The following is a 17332-nucleotide window of genomic DNA, read 5'->3' on the forward strand; positions in this document are numbered from 1 at the left end:
ATATAAGAGTTGCTTGTGTATCATCTTTCCCCTAAATCTAATGCCTCTGTGTCCAATATAATGCCTTTTTTATTAAGTGACAGGGATCCCAAGGCTACATTGTCGGTGGCAAGATTTATTTCAGTCCTTATATCCCTCAACCATTAGATTTAAAATTACGCTGCTCAAGATCAACGGATCAAGGAGCTTCTGAGGGATAAAAGGAAAGGAAAAGGCTTGTGTATCATCCTGAAGCAACATAAATGGGCTTACCCTTTCATCTTGTTTTCCTAAACTTGCATCCAGTTTGTGGACATTCATGGCTTTGCCGGCAGGGGGCAGGAATGGACTGCATGCTTTTTCCAAATGGGCAGAGAAATCCCACGGTGCTGCTACACCACAGTTAGGTTAGCATGTCCTTCTTTACACTCCCAATTGCAAAGCAGAAAACAAAATACCTGTATGCAGAAACACTGGCAACTGCTCCCACAGCAGCTATGGCAACTTCCCTGCCATCCACTAATCACGATGTTGCACATCATTACCGATGCACAGAGGACATCCATCGGTGCACGGCAAAAGGCCCGTGATGTTGCCCTACCCAGAACAAACCATCTATGGAGCCGTAGCCCAATCACTTTGCCCAATGCTTGCTCTCCTTCCAGTGACACCTCTGCAAATGCATTTAGTCAGTAGCCTTGGGGCAGTCCCCACTCACTTGTTGACGATCACACAAGCAGAAGCCAGCAGGAGGCAAGAAACTGTTCCCAGCCTTATTACTCTTGGCGGAGGAATGAAGTGCCTGGTTGTCTTATAGAGTCCAATGATAGACAACAAGGAGGAGGTTAAGTTAAAGCAACAGTTCTTTATTTAGCTAAACACAGACCTGGGGTGAAATAACCCACAAATAAGATGCAGAGTTACTCACCAAAGAACAAAGGAAGCTCAGTATCGTTTATGTACTCGGATGGGGCAGGCCCATAGCTGCTGACAAGCAGATTGATACACAAAAGCACCAATACACATTAGGTGTCTACTTCACATTAATTAGCATAGCCTATAGATATTGCCCGAAGGTGTCTCTAAGCAAGTGCTAGGTCTTGTGATCTAGGAAGTAGAAAACACATTCCTGAGGTTTGAGGTAATTCAGAGCTCTCTACTGGTGAAAGGCTGTACCAGGCAAGCAATGTAATCTGTTGGCCTCTTATAGTTGTGGATGCCAACTTTCCCGATAATAATAATGATTACAGGCATTACAATAGTTGTGGATGCCAACGTTCCCAAAGCTTCCATGTGTGTGCGTATGAATACATAGTGTTCTATACCAGCCCTTATATCTGGGCATTACAGGAACAGTGGTAAGAAATTTGGGTTCCATGGGAATGTTATGGTAAAAATATAAGATTAACAGAGGTGGTTTGCCATTGCCTTCTGCATACCAACCCCAGCCTTCCTTCCCGTCCAAATACTAACCGTGGCTGACCCTGCTTAACCTCTGAGCTCAGGCTAAGCTGGGCTATTCAGGCTGCTGGTAATGGCATAGGGTTGCCAGCTCTGGGTTGGGAAATACCTGGAGATTTGGGGGGTGGAGCCTGGAGGCAGGTTTGGGGATGGGAGGGACCTCAGCAGGGTCCAGTGCCTACCCTCCATAGCAGCCATTTTCTCCAGGGGAACTGATCTCTATTGTCTGGAGATCAGTTGTAACAGTGGGAGATCTCCAGGTCCCACTGGAGCTTGTCAACCCTCGCCTGGCCACATACACATTCCAGTGTTTTGGATAGGAAGATGCTAAAGGAAAACCATACTGAATATTGTACTATACATTTCCCAAGGGAAACCATTTGCTTCTCCATCACCTTGCTCATGTTTCACTGGCAAGGCTCAGGGCAAGTTCTAAGCCTGCTGGAGCATGCTATAGCCTCTCACACCCTCCATCCCCAGCATGTGTGCTCCATCCTGGAGGCAGCTGGGATGAGTAACCAGGTATGTGTGCGAACATGTGTGCTATCAAGTCAACAGAGACACAGCAGAAGCAGTTTCATCTTTTCCTCACGTCAGTGGAGAGTTCCAACCACATTATGGAGCTGCCCACTTCCTGTTCCCACGAATGCTGCATGACATTCACAGCTGGTGCCACACTCCCATTCTAGCACATCCGTTCTGGGCACAGCTACACCTGCCGCACTGCTGCCTGCCATGAGGCTTTAAAAACCCTGAAAGGATACAGGGTAACATAGGGTTGCCAGGTCCCTCTTCGCCACCAGCGGGCAGTTTTTGGGGCGCAGCTTGAGGAGGGTGAGGTTTGGGGAGGGGAGGGACTTCAATGCCATAGAGTCCGATTGCCAAAGCGGCCATTTTCTCCAGGCGAACTGATCTCTGTCGGCTGGAGATCAGTTGTAATAGCAGGAGATCTCCAGCTAGTACCTGGAGGTTGGCAACCCTAGGGTGACAGCCCACTAGGGAAACAGCTGCTGGTGGTTTTGTTGGGAGGCTTGATGAGATGTTATTTACCAGGTCATATTATTGATCTCCTGCTATGAAAAGTTTCAGCTTCCCATTTCCATACATTAACCTCAATTCAAGGGGCAGGACATTTTCCCTAGTGGCCTGCTCCTCTCCCTTCCTTATCTATGTGTTTAACAAACCACACGTGTGTACACCACCACTTGAGAGGGTACGTCACAGTCTGAACCAAAGGGACAGAAAAGAAACCCAGGAATAAAAGCTGAGCAAATGAGGGAGGGGGTGCAACCAGGAGGGTGCAAGAGGACGCTGACAAGCACAAAAGCAGAAAGGATGAAAAACATTTTAATGGATTCAAAATATAGTCAATAAGCGTGTTATCAGAGATGCCCAAGCAATAGTCGTGTGCGACATTTGCGCAAGTCCAGTCCATGAGTCGTTCCTGATTGCAAAGGTTTTTTTTTTTACATTTTCCAGTACATTCCCCCAGAGAATGTACAGACCATTTAGCAAGACCGTTTAAAAAATATGCAGAGGAGAGGTGAGAGCTGAGAACAGATGAGTGTTGTGGTTATTAAACATGGGACTCTTGAACAAGTCCGATGGCTCTTGGTCAGTTTCAGTAACCAGGAATGGCAGCATCTGGTGGTTCCTGTCATGATTCTTGGTCCTTGGGGAAGAGGATTCAAAGCAGGAGAAGATGTGGAAACTGGGGCTATTGGAATCTCTAGCCAAAAAAAAGAGGAGGAGGAGAACAAGGAACCCTGGCTCAGTGGTTAGGGTTGCCAGCTCCAGGCTGGGAAATACCTGGAGATTTTGGGGGTGGAGTCTGAGAAGGGCGGGGTTTGGAGAGGGGAGGGACGTCAATGCCATAGAGTCCAATTGCCAAAACCTTGGAGAGCTGCTGCCAGTCTGAGTAGACAATACTGACCTCGTTGGACCAATGGTCTGAAATCAGCATAAGGCAGCTTCATGCATCTCATATATTTCAAGAGGAGAGAAACGCTGCCAACTGGCTGCTCCTAGGGATTGCATCTCTGACGCTTGCATGGGATGCAGAAACGGAGGTGGCCGAGGTCACTACCAGTGGTCTGCTTCTTGGAGCAGATGATGCAATCCGAGTAAACAAGATGTTATGACAGGCTGGTGTGACAGTGTTTGGGATTTTCCCCATCGGAGGTGCTTTCATTGCGGGGCCGGGATAGATTACCGAGGAAGCAGCCCAGATAGCTACTCCAGGAGCCCACTGCCTCCAGGGCACAGGCACTTGGCCGGATGCCCCTATGGGGTGGCAACATTTCCAGAGTTGTGGCTTAGGCCAGGAATGAGCAGGCAGGAGGGAGGCAGCTCTGATCGAAGGCTCAGCTTCAGCAATGTAGCTGTTTAGGTGGGAAAGAAGCCGTAGCTGGATAGGGTCAGTGCTGCTGTACTCGCTCTTGAGGCTGTTCAGGTATGCCGTCACTTCTGCCAAGCATTCCCGAAAACCGATGTTCCTGTAGTCTGCTGCTATGGCTCGAGCGTCTGGCAACCCTGTTTTAAAAATAAAAGCACGTCTGTTGGCGCTGGTGGCAAACACATTAACCTGGTTTGCCATCACAATTAAAATTCGCAAAAATAGAATGGAAAAAAATTCACTAAACCGGGCTATACTTTTAGAAATATTGAGCTGTTAAGTTAAATCTTGTGACTTGCTTTAATATCCCAAATTTTAACATCATTAGTCTTTTATCTAATTTTGTAATTTATACTAATTTTACAGTTTTATTAAGTCAGATAATTTTATGTATTAACCTTTAGCTGGTCAAACAGACAATATCAATATCAATATCAATATCAATACCTATCTACCTATCTATCTATCTATCTATCTATCTATCTATCTATCTATCTATCTACACACACACACACACGCACACACACACACACACACACACACACACATTAAACTGGTTACACTTGGAATGATGGATGGAAACCTGCCCAAACCTTGTACAGGAGACTTGAACGGCATGTGAGTTGTAACCCCAAAGCATTTGGAGCTTGCCCAGGCTGCCTGCCTCTTGGGTCGAACTGACAGTGAGCTCGCTCGGACAAAGACCCTTTGCCTCTTCTTTCCCATAAAAGGCACACTGCAGACTCATGCAGCCTCAGGGCAGAACCAGATATGGCAGGGCAGGTACCCATAAGCATTGCATCTGTCCGCTTGCGTCATCTCTCCTCTCGTGTTTCCTCTTGGTTCCTCTTGTTAGTATGTGTCCAGGGGCAGTGCCAGGCTTCTCTGGGGATCTGGGCAGGAGGAAGCAGCAGCTGGCAGTCACGCCCACCCATGCCACTGTTCCTGGCTCTCTGCAGCAGGGCTCAGCCAGAAGGCAGCCCTTTTGAGAAACGCCAGCTGGGCAGGGCAGCCAGTATGGCCAGCTAAGAGGCAGCTGCCTTCACACCAGGCTGGACTCAACTGTGGGGGCCCAGAAGAGAAATACGCTGTTCCTTGGCCTCCCATGGGAATTACAACTAGGGTTGCCAGGTCCCTCTTCGCCACTGGCTGGAGGTTTTGGGGCGGAGCCTGAGGAGGGCAGGGCTAGGGGAGAGGAGGGACTTCAATGCCATAGAGTCCAATTGCCAAAGCGGCCACTTTCTCCAGGTATACTGATCTCTATCAACTCGAGATCAGTTGAAATAGCAAGAGATCTCCAGCCAGTATCTGGAGGTTGGCAACCCTAATTACAACCTCATGAGAGGCAGGGGAGGGTGTAGGGTTGCCAACCTCCAATTGGGGCCTAGATAACTCCTGGAATTACAACTGATTTCCAGATTGCAAAGATCAGTTCCCCTGGAGAAAAGGGCAGCTTCAGAGAGGGCACCCTATGACATCACATCCTTGCTGAAGAAGAAGAAGAAGAGTTGGTTTTTATATGCTGACTTTCTCTACCACTTAAGGGAGACTCAAACCGGCTTACAATCACTTTCCCCTCCCCACACAGATACCCTGTGAGGTAGGTGGGAATGAGAGAGTTGTGACTTGCCCAAGGTCACCCAGATGGCTTCATGTGGAGGAGCAGGGAAACACATCCAGTTCACCATGATGAGCCTCCGCCACTCATGTGGAGGAGTGGGGAATCAAACCCGGTTCTCCAGATCAGAGTCCACCGCTCCAAACCACCGCTCTTAACCACTACACCGCTCTTAACCACTACCACCACACCACATTGGCTCTCTGAGGTCCCTCCCCTCCTCAAACCCCCACCCTCCCCATGCTCTGCCCCCAAATCTCCAGGAATTTCCCAACTTGGAGTTGGCAACACTAGGAGGGAGAGGGGGCAAGCTGGGAGACAGGCCTCATAAGGGCTGAGGACAGAGGCCAAGGAGGGCCATCTCCAGCTCTCTCCAGTAGCCCAGAGCCTGGAGGAGACTTGGGTGGCCTTAACCCCTTCCCCTCTCTTGGCTGAGGCCTGTTGAGGCCCCATAGAGAAAAGGCTCTGGAGGGTGCATTTACTCCTTCCAACCCTGCCAACATCACAGACCCTAGGGTTGCCAGCCTCCAGGTACTAGCTGGACATCTCCCGCTATTACAGCTGATCTCCAGCAGACAGAGATCAGTTCACCTGGGGGAAATGGCCGCTTTGGTAATTGGACTTTATGGCATTGAAGTCCCTCCCCTCCCTCCTCAGGCTCCGCCCCAAAAACCTCCCACCGGTGGCAATAAGGGACAAGGCAACCCTAACAGACTTTCACAGTATGAGTGCACCCCCAGCTCACTGAGACTGCAACACAGAGCATTGACTGCAGTTTAGGTTCACACTGGTCAACCTATGGTTTTTGTAGACCATGCTTGCATTTCATGTGAGGTACCACAGGGAGGTGCCATGTGCCTGCAGTGTCAATTGGGGGTGTGTGTGAGTATTGTGTAACATATGCACTCATGTAAAGTTACAAACATGTGAACCTATAAATATTCATTTTTCCCCCAAAGTTTGCACACACAGACAACAGGCACAGATTTTTTTTTTAAATCAAACACATCACCAGACATTATTACCGATTCCCCTTTGTAGCCACACAATGATGCCAAAACAACCCTCTGATTCTGAAGGTGTAGCTCCTGTTTGGAAACTGCAAGGAATCACTGGAGGGCAACTCCAGGGTAAAAGCCCCCAAGCTTGCACTCTAACAAAGACAAGCATCTGGGCTAGGGTTGCCAACTGCCAGGTAGCCCAAAAAAGAAAAGAGGCTCTGTGCTGTATAGTTAGTAGCAAGCAAAAAACAGCACAACAAAATATATTATACAAACATGAAGATTATATTTAAAGTGACAAAGGTGAGTAGAACAATAAGACAAAAAACATGTAACATACAAAGTGAAACAATTGGAACTATATATACAATATGCACAAATGTATAGAAAGTATCAGCCTGTGTGTTGAATAAACAACAAGGTATCGATCTTTACAGTAATGTATCAATCTTCACACATTGAGTAGAGTCAATATAGTGCAAAAGGTAATATTTTTTTCTTTTTCTTTTTTTTTTATAAAGGTAAGTCACAGGGTTGAAAGGATATTCTCCAAGTCATTCCATAGCCACTGCAATATAGCACCTACTAAGGTTATTTCTTCTCTTATGATTATGTAGCTGATGAAGCCCATAGCGAGACGTGGTCACATGATCTACACGACACGTCCTTTTTCTGCATGGCTATGGAATTATTTGGAGAATATCCTTTCAAGCCTGTGACTTACCTTTATAAAAAAGAAAAAAAATTACCTTTTGCACTATATTGACTCTACTCAATGTGTGAAGATTGATACATTACTGTAAAAATTGATACCTTGTTGTTTATTCAACACACAGGCTGATACTTTCTATACATTTGTGCATATTGTATATATAGTTCCTAGTGTTTCACTTTGTATGTTATATGTTTTTTGTCTTATTGTTCTACTCACCTTTGTCACTTTAAATATAGTCTTCATGTTTATATAATATATTTTGTTGTGCTGTTTTTTGCTTGCAACTGCCAGGTAGCGGCAGGAGATCTCCTGCTAATTCAACTGATCTCCAGCCGATAGAGATCAGATCACCTGGAGAAAAATGGCCGCTTTGGCAATTGAACTCTATGGCATTGAAGTCCCTCCCCTCCCCAAGCCCTGCCCTCTTCAGGCTCCGCCCCCAAAATCTCCCACCGGTTGCGAAGAGGGACCTGGCAACCCTAGTCTGGGCATTATGCCAAGGGAACACAAAGATAATTGCCTATGTGACTGGAAGGAGAACTCAGTCGTTGACATGCACAAAGGGACACAGGGATCAAGGACACGTTGGTTCACACGAGGGTAGAGTCATGTCTGGTTAGGCCCTCAATTTGCCTTGGGCTCATGCTGGGAAGGAAAAGGAGGTTTAAACCTTCAACCTCCACTGGGTTCCACTAATCAAAATCTGACTTCCTGCTTTGTTATTAGCATTTTAGAAGCAGAAATGCATGCTTTTTAAAATGCTAATAACAAAGCAGAATGCCAGGTTTCAATGAGCGAAACCCAGTGGAGGCTGAAGCAATAAACCTCTTTCTTTCACGCATAGCCCCAAGGCAAGTTGAGGCTGTTCAAGCCTGCGATTTGCATTTCATGGACAAATGTCTGTTTGAGCCCTCTAGACAGCAGCATGACATGCTCAGCATGCAAGGGAGCTATTTATACAAAGCAGGCTCCATAGGGAGATTTCGGCAACATCATCCATTCTCAGCTGGGGATGGTCGGAGCACACCACAAGCCTTTATCAGAAAGACACTTAACAGGCCTTACCTGTGCCCCCAGTGGCACAAAGCATTTTTAAATGTTCTACTGTCATCTGTAAGATCTCCGCTTTCTCCAGCTTGGAAGTGCCCTGTGCATTGAAAGAAGGGAAGACCATGCTTAGAATGTGCATGCTTCAAATTGAGGGAATGGCACCCTGACTGCATGAGGACCTCACATGCATATCTATTTCACCATGCATGCTGGGAAACTGGTTTCCTAGGACAGGTGCGAACCATGGAACATATGCATCAGTTAACTTTTTGGTGTTTTATCCTCCGTGACAGTACTTTCCTGTAGAGAAATATTTGAAGCAGTCCTCAGAGACAAAAAGAATGAAGGAAAGTTTTATTCACTGGCACTTCTTTCTACAGCACCAGCAGGAAAATGTTCCTTTGAAAAAGGGATTTGATTTCAGCACCGGCCAAAACAGGTCCTGCTTGGGTTCACTATCCACACCAAGGACTGGGAGTTCAGAGGAGGGAAACTCTTCTTGCCACTTTGAAGAAGAAGAAGAAGAGCTAGTTTTTATATGCCAACTTTCTCTACCACTTAAGGAAGAATCAAACCGGCTTACAATCACCTTCCCTTCCCCTCCCCACAACAGACACCCTATGAGGTAGGTGAGGCTGAGAGAGTGTGACTAGCCCAAGGTCACTCATCTGGTTTCATATGTGTGTATGTGGGGGGGGGGGGATCCAGTTCACCAGATTAGCCTCTGCTGCTCATGTGGAGGAGTGGGGAATCAAACCCGGTTCTCCAGATCAGAGTCCACTGCTCCAAACCACCGCTCTTAACCACAACAGCATGCTGGCTCTTTGGGGCATTTGCTCCTCTGAAGTTATACCTCAGTTTCAGCTGAGAGAGCCAAAAGCCAAGGTTGCTACAGAAACCTTTGTGGAGGTCTGTCGGGGGGATGCCAGCCTCTAGGTGGGACCTGGAGATCCCATGGAATTACAGCTCATCTCCAGACTATAGAGATCAGTTCCCCTGGAGAAAATTGATGGTTTGGGGGGTAGACTCTATGGCATTGTACCCCACTGAGGTCCCTGTCCTCCCCAGGCTCCATCTCCAAATTTCCAGCAGTTTCCCTACCTGGATCTGGCCACCTTACCGCCCCATCCCCCACCCGTAGCCAGGGGGACCTGGCAACTTTAGTTGGGGAGAGACTCCTACCTGCTTCTCTGAGGCAGTGGGGACCAGGCGCTGAAGCTCAGACAGGCTGCTGTTGATACGGTCCCGGCGCCGTTTTTCAATGATCTACAACGGAAGAGAAAACCTCTGTATGATTTGTGCCCCACACTTGCTCAGTTGCCCTTTGAGTCAGTGCCCTGTCAGCCAGGACTAAGCTCAGCCATGCCCTTGCCTACATCCCAACCCAAAATGGCATGCCTGCTCCAGACATTTCATCAGCAATTGTTTTTTTCCCAATAGGGTTGCCATTCTCCAGGTGGTGGCTGGACATCTCTCAGAGTTACAACTGATCTCAAGGTTGCAGAGATCAGTTCCCCTGGAGAAAACAGCTGTTTTGGAGGGTGGACTCTATGGCATTATACCCCACTGAGCCCCCTCCTCTCCACAAACTCTGCCCTCCCCAGTAGGGTTGCCAACCTCCAGGTACTAACTGGGAATCTCCCGCTATTATAACTGATCTCCAGCCAATAGAGATCAGTTCACCTGGAGAAAACGGCTGCTTTGGCAACTGGACTCGATGGCACTGAAGTCACTCACCTCCCCAAACCCCGCCCTCATCAGGCTCCGCCCCCAAAATGTCCAGGTATTTTCCAACCTGGAGCTGGCAACCCTACTCCCCAGGCTCCACTTCCCAGATCTCCAGGAATTTCCCATTCCAGAGCTGGCAACTCTCTCCATCCCAGAGAGAAAGAGGCCACATTGTTTTATTAAGGGGCACCTCTTTCTGCAGCCATCTCTTTCTGAGATGTCCCCAAACCATGGATAGTCTCCCACAAAAGGCACTGAATTCTTTCCACTTCAGTAAGGCCTGGGATTCCTAGTGTTAGAAGCCTGCAAAGGCTTGGCCTAGTGCCTGGGGGAAGCCAGTGCCCATGGCAAAAGGAATGATTTCAAGTACCCCTCAGTGGGCCTTGTTAGGGAACGTGCAAGACCCCATCAGAGATTAGAGGAGTGCCCCACGAGCTATGGGGAAGGAGCAAGTATGTGTCTGTGTGCAGTTTAAAGGAAGCAGGCAGAGTCAGCTGAAGTACCTGATAAGGTTGCTAACCCCAGGTGGGGACATTGCTGGATATTTTGGGTGGAGCCTGGAGAGGGCAAGATTTGGGGAGGGAACTCATTAGGGTATATTGCCATAGAGTTCACCTTTCAAAGCAGCCTTTTTCTCCAGGAGAAATTAATGGGAGATCTCCAGGCCCCGCCTGGAAGTTGGCAACCCTAGCACCTGGGCATGCCAAACTTCTCTCACGTGCTCTCTGTGTCTTGACCTCTGCTCTCATTATACATTTGTAAATAAAGCAAATATGATAGACAACGGTGTTCCCCTTTGCTCTCTCCCCCCCAAAGGGAACCACTCCAGGGAAGTGCTACCCTGGAATAGAAATGCAGGGCACACGTAAACTGGGTTCTAAATCCCCACATATACATATGGAGGTGTGCCATTCCATTGCAGGCTAGGCTCAATGATGTGGAAAATTTCTATTATATATTTGCCCACGGTAAAATGGACATTTCTAAAAAATATTTTTTTCATGAAATGAATTCATAGAATCATAGAGTTGGAAGGGACCACCAGGTCATCTAGTCTAACCCCCTGCACAATGCAGGAAATTCCAAACTACCACCTACACTCCCAGTGACCCCTACTCCATGCCCAGAAGATGGCCAAGATGCCCTCCCTCTCATGAACTGCCTAAGGTAATAGAATCAACATTGCTGACCATCTAGCATGTGCTTAAAACCCCCCAGGGAAGGAGAGCTTACCACCTCCCAAGGAAGCCTTTGCCACTGAGGAGCCGCTCTAACTGTCAGAAAATTCTTCCTAATGTCTAGATGTAAACTCTTTTGATTTAATTTCAACCTGTTGGTTCTGGTCCGACCTTCTGGGGAAACAGAAAACAACTCGGCACCCTTCTCTAGAGGACAGCCCTTCAAGTACTTGAAGATGGTTATCATATCCCCTCTCAGTCTTCTCTTCATCAGGCTAAACATACCCAGCTCTGTAATGTCTGATTATATAAAGGCATGTAGTAATTATATTATATATACACACACATGTACACTCACACAAAGAGTTTGAATAAGTTGGCAATCCCTATTATGAATTGCCAGCCGAGTGCCCTGCTTAGAGGTTGGTACGACCTTGAAAATGACAGGTCTGAGTTAATGCACCTGCAAGAAAATAAAGTTTCATTTCCTAATGAGAAAAACAAGACATTATCCTATGCTACGCCCTCGGGCCATTCTCATGGGGTATGTTAATTTATTAGAAGATGCTACTAATGTTGATTGGTTCTTTATTATACAAAATACTACCATGTAAGGCAAATGCCATCCCCCGATCCTGTGGTATAAAGACTCAATCCTATGCTTTGTTCTCTGGTGAGTAACCCTGCATTTTATCTGTGGTTATTTCATCCCAGGTCTGTGTTTAGCTAAATAAAGAACTGTTTCTTAACCTTCTCCTGGTTGTCTATCATTGGACTATAAGACAAACAGGCATTTCATTTGGCACCTCAGCAACGTGGGGCGAAGCCGAAAGGCCATATTTTTTTAACACCCCAACACAGTTGAGAAGGAGATTCGCTTTTAGAATCCTCTGGCCTTCGGTAGGTGGGCACGGGGAAAATTGCTCCGGGGGAGGCCTGACGTCCTAGTGCGCACCCAGCCCTTTTGGCTGGAGGGACCCCAGCTTGCTTCCCCGGGAGGCAAAGGACTCCGAAAAAGCCCAGCCCGAACATCACTCAAGGAGGTTAAGCTGCGTGGAGAGGAGAAGTGAATAGCTTAGATCATGATCCGTTGTGAGTATGATGAAAAAGAAAACAGAGCATGCATGTGTGTGTGTGAATGGAGGCAGCTGATTTTTAAAAGGTGTTGTGTGAAAGGTGTTGCCTCATAAAATCCCGGAGTAATGGTAATAGCCCCCCACCATGGTGAGGTCGGATTGCAGGCAACTGGCAGGGGAAAAAAATCCCGGGTTCCATCAGTCAATTCCCGCTGACGAGTGAAGAAAAGCCTTAGCCGGGGGGTCCCCATGGGTCAGAGAAAGAGAGAGTAAACTCACTGGTCCCATGGGGGGGGGGTGTTGAAAAACTAAAAGACAACTATTATCCCCTGGTCTTCCTGTCTCTACCTCCTGCTTTCTGGGGTATTGGGGTAAGAGTGTTAATTCAGGACCAGAGGATTAAGAGTGAGAGGACAAAAGGTCCCTTTTTAAGTTTGAAAAGCCGAGATGCATCAGAAAAGGTTAACCGTATATAAGGGTACTGGGAGTAAAATTAAAGATTTTTAAAGTAAAGAAAAAAGTTGTTTAAATTTTAACGAATGAATTCTATTGAAGCTTTCTGCCTTTCTTTCTCTCTCGGGAAGCTTTGTTTCTTACTTGTATTTCTGTGAAATTTGGCTAGTTCTTTATAGCCAGACAAATTCCTCCCATAAATCATTCCCTCTCTCTCTCTCCCTCCTCCCTTCTCCTTTCAAAGAACAAGCATGGTCTGCTCTTGCTGAGGTGCCAGGTTCCCGGCGGGACCAGGACACGAAGTTGGCAGCTAAGGGTGGGGAAAGGCTCATGGCTCATGCTTGTTCTGTGTTCGGTGCTATCCTTTTTTTTTTGTAGGGCAATGCTGTCTCCTGGTTCCTTGTGCGGGCTGTTGCAGTGGGGAGTGGGGAGGGGGCAGGTGACTGTTACCTTGTAAAAGTTTCTTTGTCTGTGTCGGGCCGCCCCTTCTCTATACTGTGCCAGCTCCAGCCCTGAAAAGGGGCCATTTGCACTGCCAAGAAGAGGGCAAATTCAAATTATTTAAAATCTTGTGAGCATTGCTTTGGCTTGGCATGCCAGCTGTAAGTTGTTTTAAACTGTTTATTTTGGGAAGGTGTACAGGTAAAGTATAATTTAAATATGAAATTTGTGAATGTTTTGTGGTGATGAGAAGCAGATAAACGGGTCTTCCATGTGGAATTTTAAATAATTGTTGTACAAGTGTCAAAAGGGTAAGTTGTAAAAATGGAAGAGGTGGGGCTGTCTTCATGACAGACTGTTGTGATTGATTGATCTTGGTTTAATAAATGTTGAAAAGGGTGATAAAAGTGGTTTGTATATTGAAAGCAAAGGAGGCAATGTGAAAGGATTACTGAAGTTAGTATTCAGAAGGTGTAACTGCAAATAAACACAGGGAGGGAATGCGAAAATAAAAGGCGAGTTGTGTATTGTATACAGAAGGTCAAAAGAAAGTTGTGGTAAATAAAAAAAACCCCATGTCTGAGCTTTACATTTTACTGTGGTAAAGAGCAAAGAGGTTAAACATTATTTTTTTTGTATTTTAATTACAATTTCTAAGCTTGTTTTGGGTTAAAAAGTCTCAGCCTTAAAAAAAAGGGTTTTTTTTAACATAAATGTTGATATATACAAAAAGGTATTACAATGCTGCTGTGTATAGTAACACAAAGTTATTATAAGATTTAAGCTTCTCTTGTCCATTGCTGGTTCAACAAAAAGTCTCTGGAATTCTTGTTATATGTTCTTATTACTATTGTTTTTCCTTGTTTTATTGTTTTAAAAATGTGTGGCTAAGAGTGAAAATAAGCTGTCAATTCCCTGATGACCAACCCCCATCCTGCTCTGATGGTTATATTAATTTTGATGTTAAAGTGTTGGTAAACATAGTGTCTTTTGTCTTTTAAGCAGGTACCCACAGTATTCTTTAATTGTTGATGAAAAAATAAAATGCAGGTTATCTTGAAGTTGAAAATTAAAACGCCTAAAGGTCTTACAAAGGGCATCATGAATCCAGCATTTTATAAGACGGTAATATTTGTCTATTTTTGTGAGTTTATCCAGACTTCCATGTATGTCTTTTTAAAGGTTGGAAATAAATAATAATAATAATAATATACAGGTTGTTTAATTATAATGTCTTTGTTTTCTGTATAAATTACTGCATATAACAACTGAACTTGCAGTTTCCCCTGCCCTGCAATAGAAAAGGGGGGGGCAGAAGTGGGTTCCTCTTTTTATTTCTAAAACTGTTGTTTACACGTTAAGGATTCAGGGAATGCAGTTTTAAATATTGCATCAAATATACATAAGGCTGTACATGTTCCCATTCAAAGCTGGCAAAGTGCTTATCATTCTAGTTTTTGGGATACTTTGTTTGAAAAGGGATGGTGGACCCCTCACCATCTTTGTTGCCCTCCTCTGGACACGTTCCAACTTGTCTACATCCTTCTCAAGTTGCGGTGCCCAAAACTGAACAATACTCTAGGTGGAAGTAGTAGCACAATGAATGCATAGGGTACTTATGGAATTGTTAGAATTATTGCTTTTCAGGTAACTATTCCTAGTATTTCATGCTATCGGGAAAATGTTCTAAGATATTGGTTCAAGATATAAATATAACATGATAAACTTTTCCAGTTGTGCTTACTAAATACAAATAAACACGCTAAATCATATCCCTATTGATTTGTATCAGGACTTTTCCCAATACGATGTTTTCCAGAAAATCCACAGGGCTGCCTTGGTTTCCTGTTTCAAAAACGCAACCACTGTGTCATTCTTTACAGGCTGGTCTGAGGGGTGTACAAGATAGGGCACACAAAGTGTCCTGTAGATTAAAATGGCCTGTAAAAATCATGTGTTGATGATGCATTGACTCACCCCTCTTCGCTTCTTTCTTGCTTGTACCAGAGATAACATGGTTGGAGAAACAGACCCCAGTATCTGGCTAAATAGGAACCAAAAACAGGAGGGAAGGAGAACTTTGCATTTTGCAAACACAAATGTCATTATACAAACACTTTCTGAAATGGAGCATCCAGGGTATTTGAAAGCATTTAGGGTATCTGGAATTGTCTTAAGACTGACAACTTCTTTTTTTCCTATCAGCCAAGGCCCAATGTTGATATAAGTAAGGTAAAGGTCCCCTGTGCAAGCACCGGGTCATTCCTGACCCATGGGGTGATGTCACATCCCGATGTTTTCTAGGCAGACTTTGTTTATGGGGTGGTTTGCCAGTGCCTTCCCCAGTCATCTTCCCTTTACCCCCCGCAAGCTGGGGACTAATTTAACGACCTAGGAAGGATGGAAGGCTGAGTCAACCTTGAGCCGGCTACCTGAAACTGACTTCCGTTGGGAACAAACTCAGGTCGTGGGCAGAGCTTTTGACTGCAGTACTGCAGCTTTACCACTCTGTGCCACGGGGCTCTTATAATGTTGATATAGCATCTGACTATTTTCAAATAATTATTCTCTGAAACCGAGAAATAACAGGCAATGTAAGGTTTGCTAGCTGTGGGTTGGGAAATTCCTGAAGATTTTTGGGGTGAAGCCTGGAGAGGGAAGGGTTTGGAGAGGGGAGGGACCCCAGCAAGGTATAACACCTTGGAGACCACCTTCCAAACCCTCCATTTTCTCCGGGGGAACTGATCTCTGTGGACTGGAGACTAGCTGTAATTTCAGGAGATCTCGAGGCACCACCTGGAGACTGGCAACCCTAAGGCACAGAGATATCCAGTGATATTACCAGGCTCAAGTTAAGGTTCTAGCTTAAGGTTGCCAACCTCCAGGTGGTTGAGGAAATAAATAGTACTAGGCTCTTGCAATGCAAACAAACATCTATTATATAAAACTGTGCAATAAGTGAAAGTGCAAACTCTTACAAACAGAACAACCATATATACGGTACAATACAGCTCCAAAAGGCTGGTCAATGTTCTACAAGAATTATCACAGAAGTGTTGTAATCAGTCAAAATTGACTTGAACGAATACATAAATTATCTCGAGAGTGAGCGCAAGACGAGAACCCGGCCCGAACAAGATAATTTATGTATTAGTTCAAGTCAATTTTGACTGATTACAACACTTCTGTGATAATTCTTGTAGAACATTGAGCAGCCTTTTGGAGCTGTATTGTATATATGGTTCTGTTTGTAAGAGTTTGCACTTTCACTTATTGCACAGTTTTGTATAATAGATGTTTGTTTGCATTGCAAGAGCCTAGTACTATTTATTTCCTCAGCTTAGCATTTGGTACTTGTGCCTATTTCTCCAGTTTGCTAACCTCCAGGTGGTGGCTGGAGAGCTCCCGCTATTACAACTGCCAAGATTAAAGAGATCATTTCACCTGGAGAAAATGGAAGCTGGACTCTATGGCATTATATACCCCATTGAAATCCCTCCCCTCCCCAGTCTTCTCTCCCAGATCTCCGGAAATTCCCAACGTTGGCAACCCGATGTGCTGAAGCTTACTCCCTTCCATGGGATGGCCAACCTCCAGGTACTAGCTGGAGATCTACAACTGATCTCTAGCCGATAGAGATCAATTTACCTGGAGAAAATGGCCACTTTGGCAATTGGACTCTATGGCATTGGTCCCTCCCCTCCCTAAACTCCGCCCTCCTCAGGCTCCACCCCTAAAACCTCCTGCCGGTTGCCAAGAGGGACCTGTCAACCCTACCCCTCCATCAGGTTCTTTGCTGTGCATGGACCAACCAGTGGCACCGACCAGACCCCTCCTTTGGGCGTGAGTGCCCACTGCTGTGACGTCCAACTGGCAACATGATGACCACTTGGCTTCCTAGTCAGCCCAGGGAACAAACCGCCTCCTGCTGCTTACCTGCAGGCTTCCTCTTTCCTCTCATCAACGGTCACATCTGACTTTGTCTCCGATGATCTCTTCTCCTTGCAGGGCCTCTTCATCCTCCCCTGTATGCGCCTGGCTTTGAAAGGCTCACCTTTTCTGCCAACACCTTGCTTCTTCTTGGCTCCGGTGGAGAGCAAAAGAAGGGGAAGCACTAATACCTGGCTGGAAACAGCTGAAATATACTCCTCGGGATCATCCACCCTCTCTGATTTCTACCTCTTCCTTCCTGCCTCCCTTTTTCAGAGCACATCTTCCGCCTCCCTCTTTTACGAGT

General features: G+C 45.9%; 1 protein-coding gene across 1 annotated transcript; it reads right to left on the minus strand.

The window, feature by feature from the left end:
• Nucleotides 1-3430: 3430 nt before the first annotated feature.
• On the minus strand, nucleotides 3431-17114 carry HEYL (hes related family bHLH transcription factor with YRPW motif like). Its single transcript, XM_056846440.1, has 5 exons — nucleotides 17032-17114; nucleotides 15073-15139; nucleotides 9402-9485; nucleotides 8235-8316; nucleotides 3431-3972 (listed from the first exon to the last, which is right to left on the minus strand). Exons 1-5 carry the CDS (start codon nucleotides 17112-17114, stop codon nucleotides 3431-3433), a joined length of 858 nt encoding a protein of 285 aa, XP_056702418.1.
• Nucleotides 17115-17332: the final 218 nt, after the last annotated feature.

This window comes from Euleptes europaea, chromosome 3, assembly GCF_029931775.1.
Source record: "Euleptes europaea isolate rEulEur1 chromosome 3, rEulEur1.hap1, whole genome shotgun sequence".
NCBI classification, from domain to species: Eukaryota; Metazoa; Chordata; class Lepidosauria; order Squamata; family Sphaerodactylidae; genus Euleptes; species Euleptes europaea.

What these genes read in the sequence shown, in the direction of transcription:
- HEYL (XM_056846440.1), bottom strand. Translation starts at nt 17,114, where the DNA reads ATGAAGAGGCCCTGCAAGGAGAAGAGATCATCGGAGACAAAGTCAGAT. An exon ending in CAAGAAAGAAGCGAAGAGGG is followed by an intron (nt 9,486 to 15,072) that starts GTGAGTCAATGC and finishes CTTCCGTTGTAG; the next exon opens with ATCATTGAAAAACGGCGCCG. An exon ending in TTGTGCCACTGGGGGCACAG is followed by an intron (nt 3,973 to 8,234) that starts GTAAGGCCTGTT and finishes TTTTTAAAACAG; the next exon opens with GGTTGCCAGACGCTCGAGCC.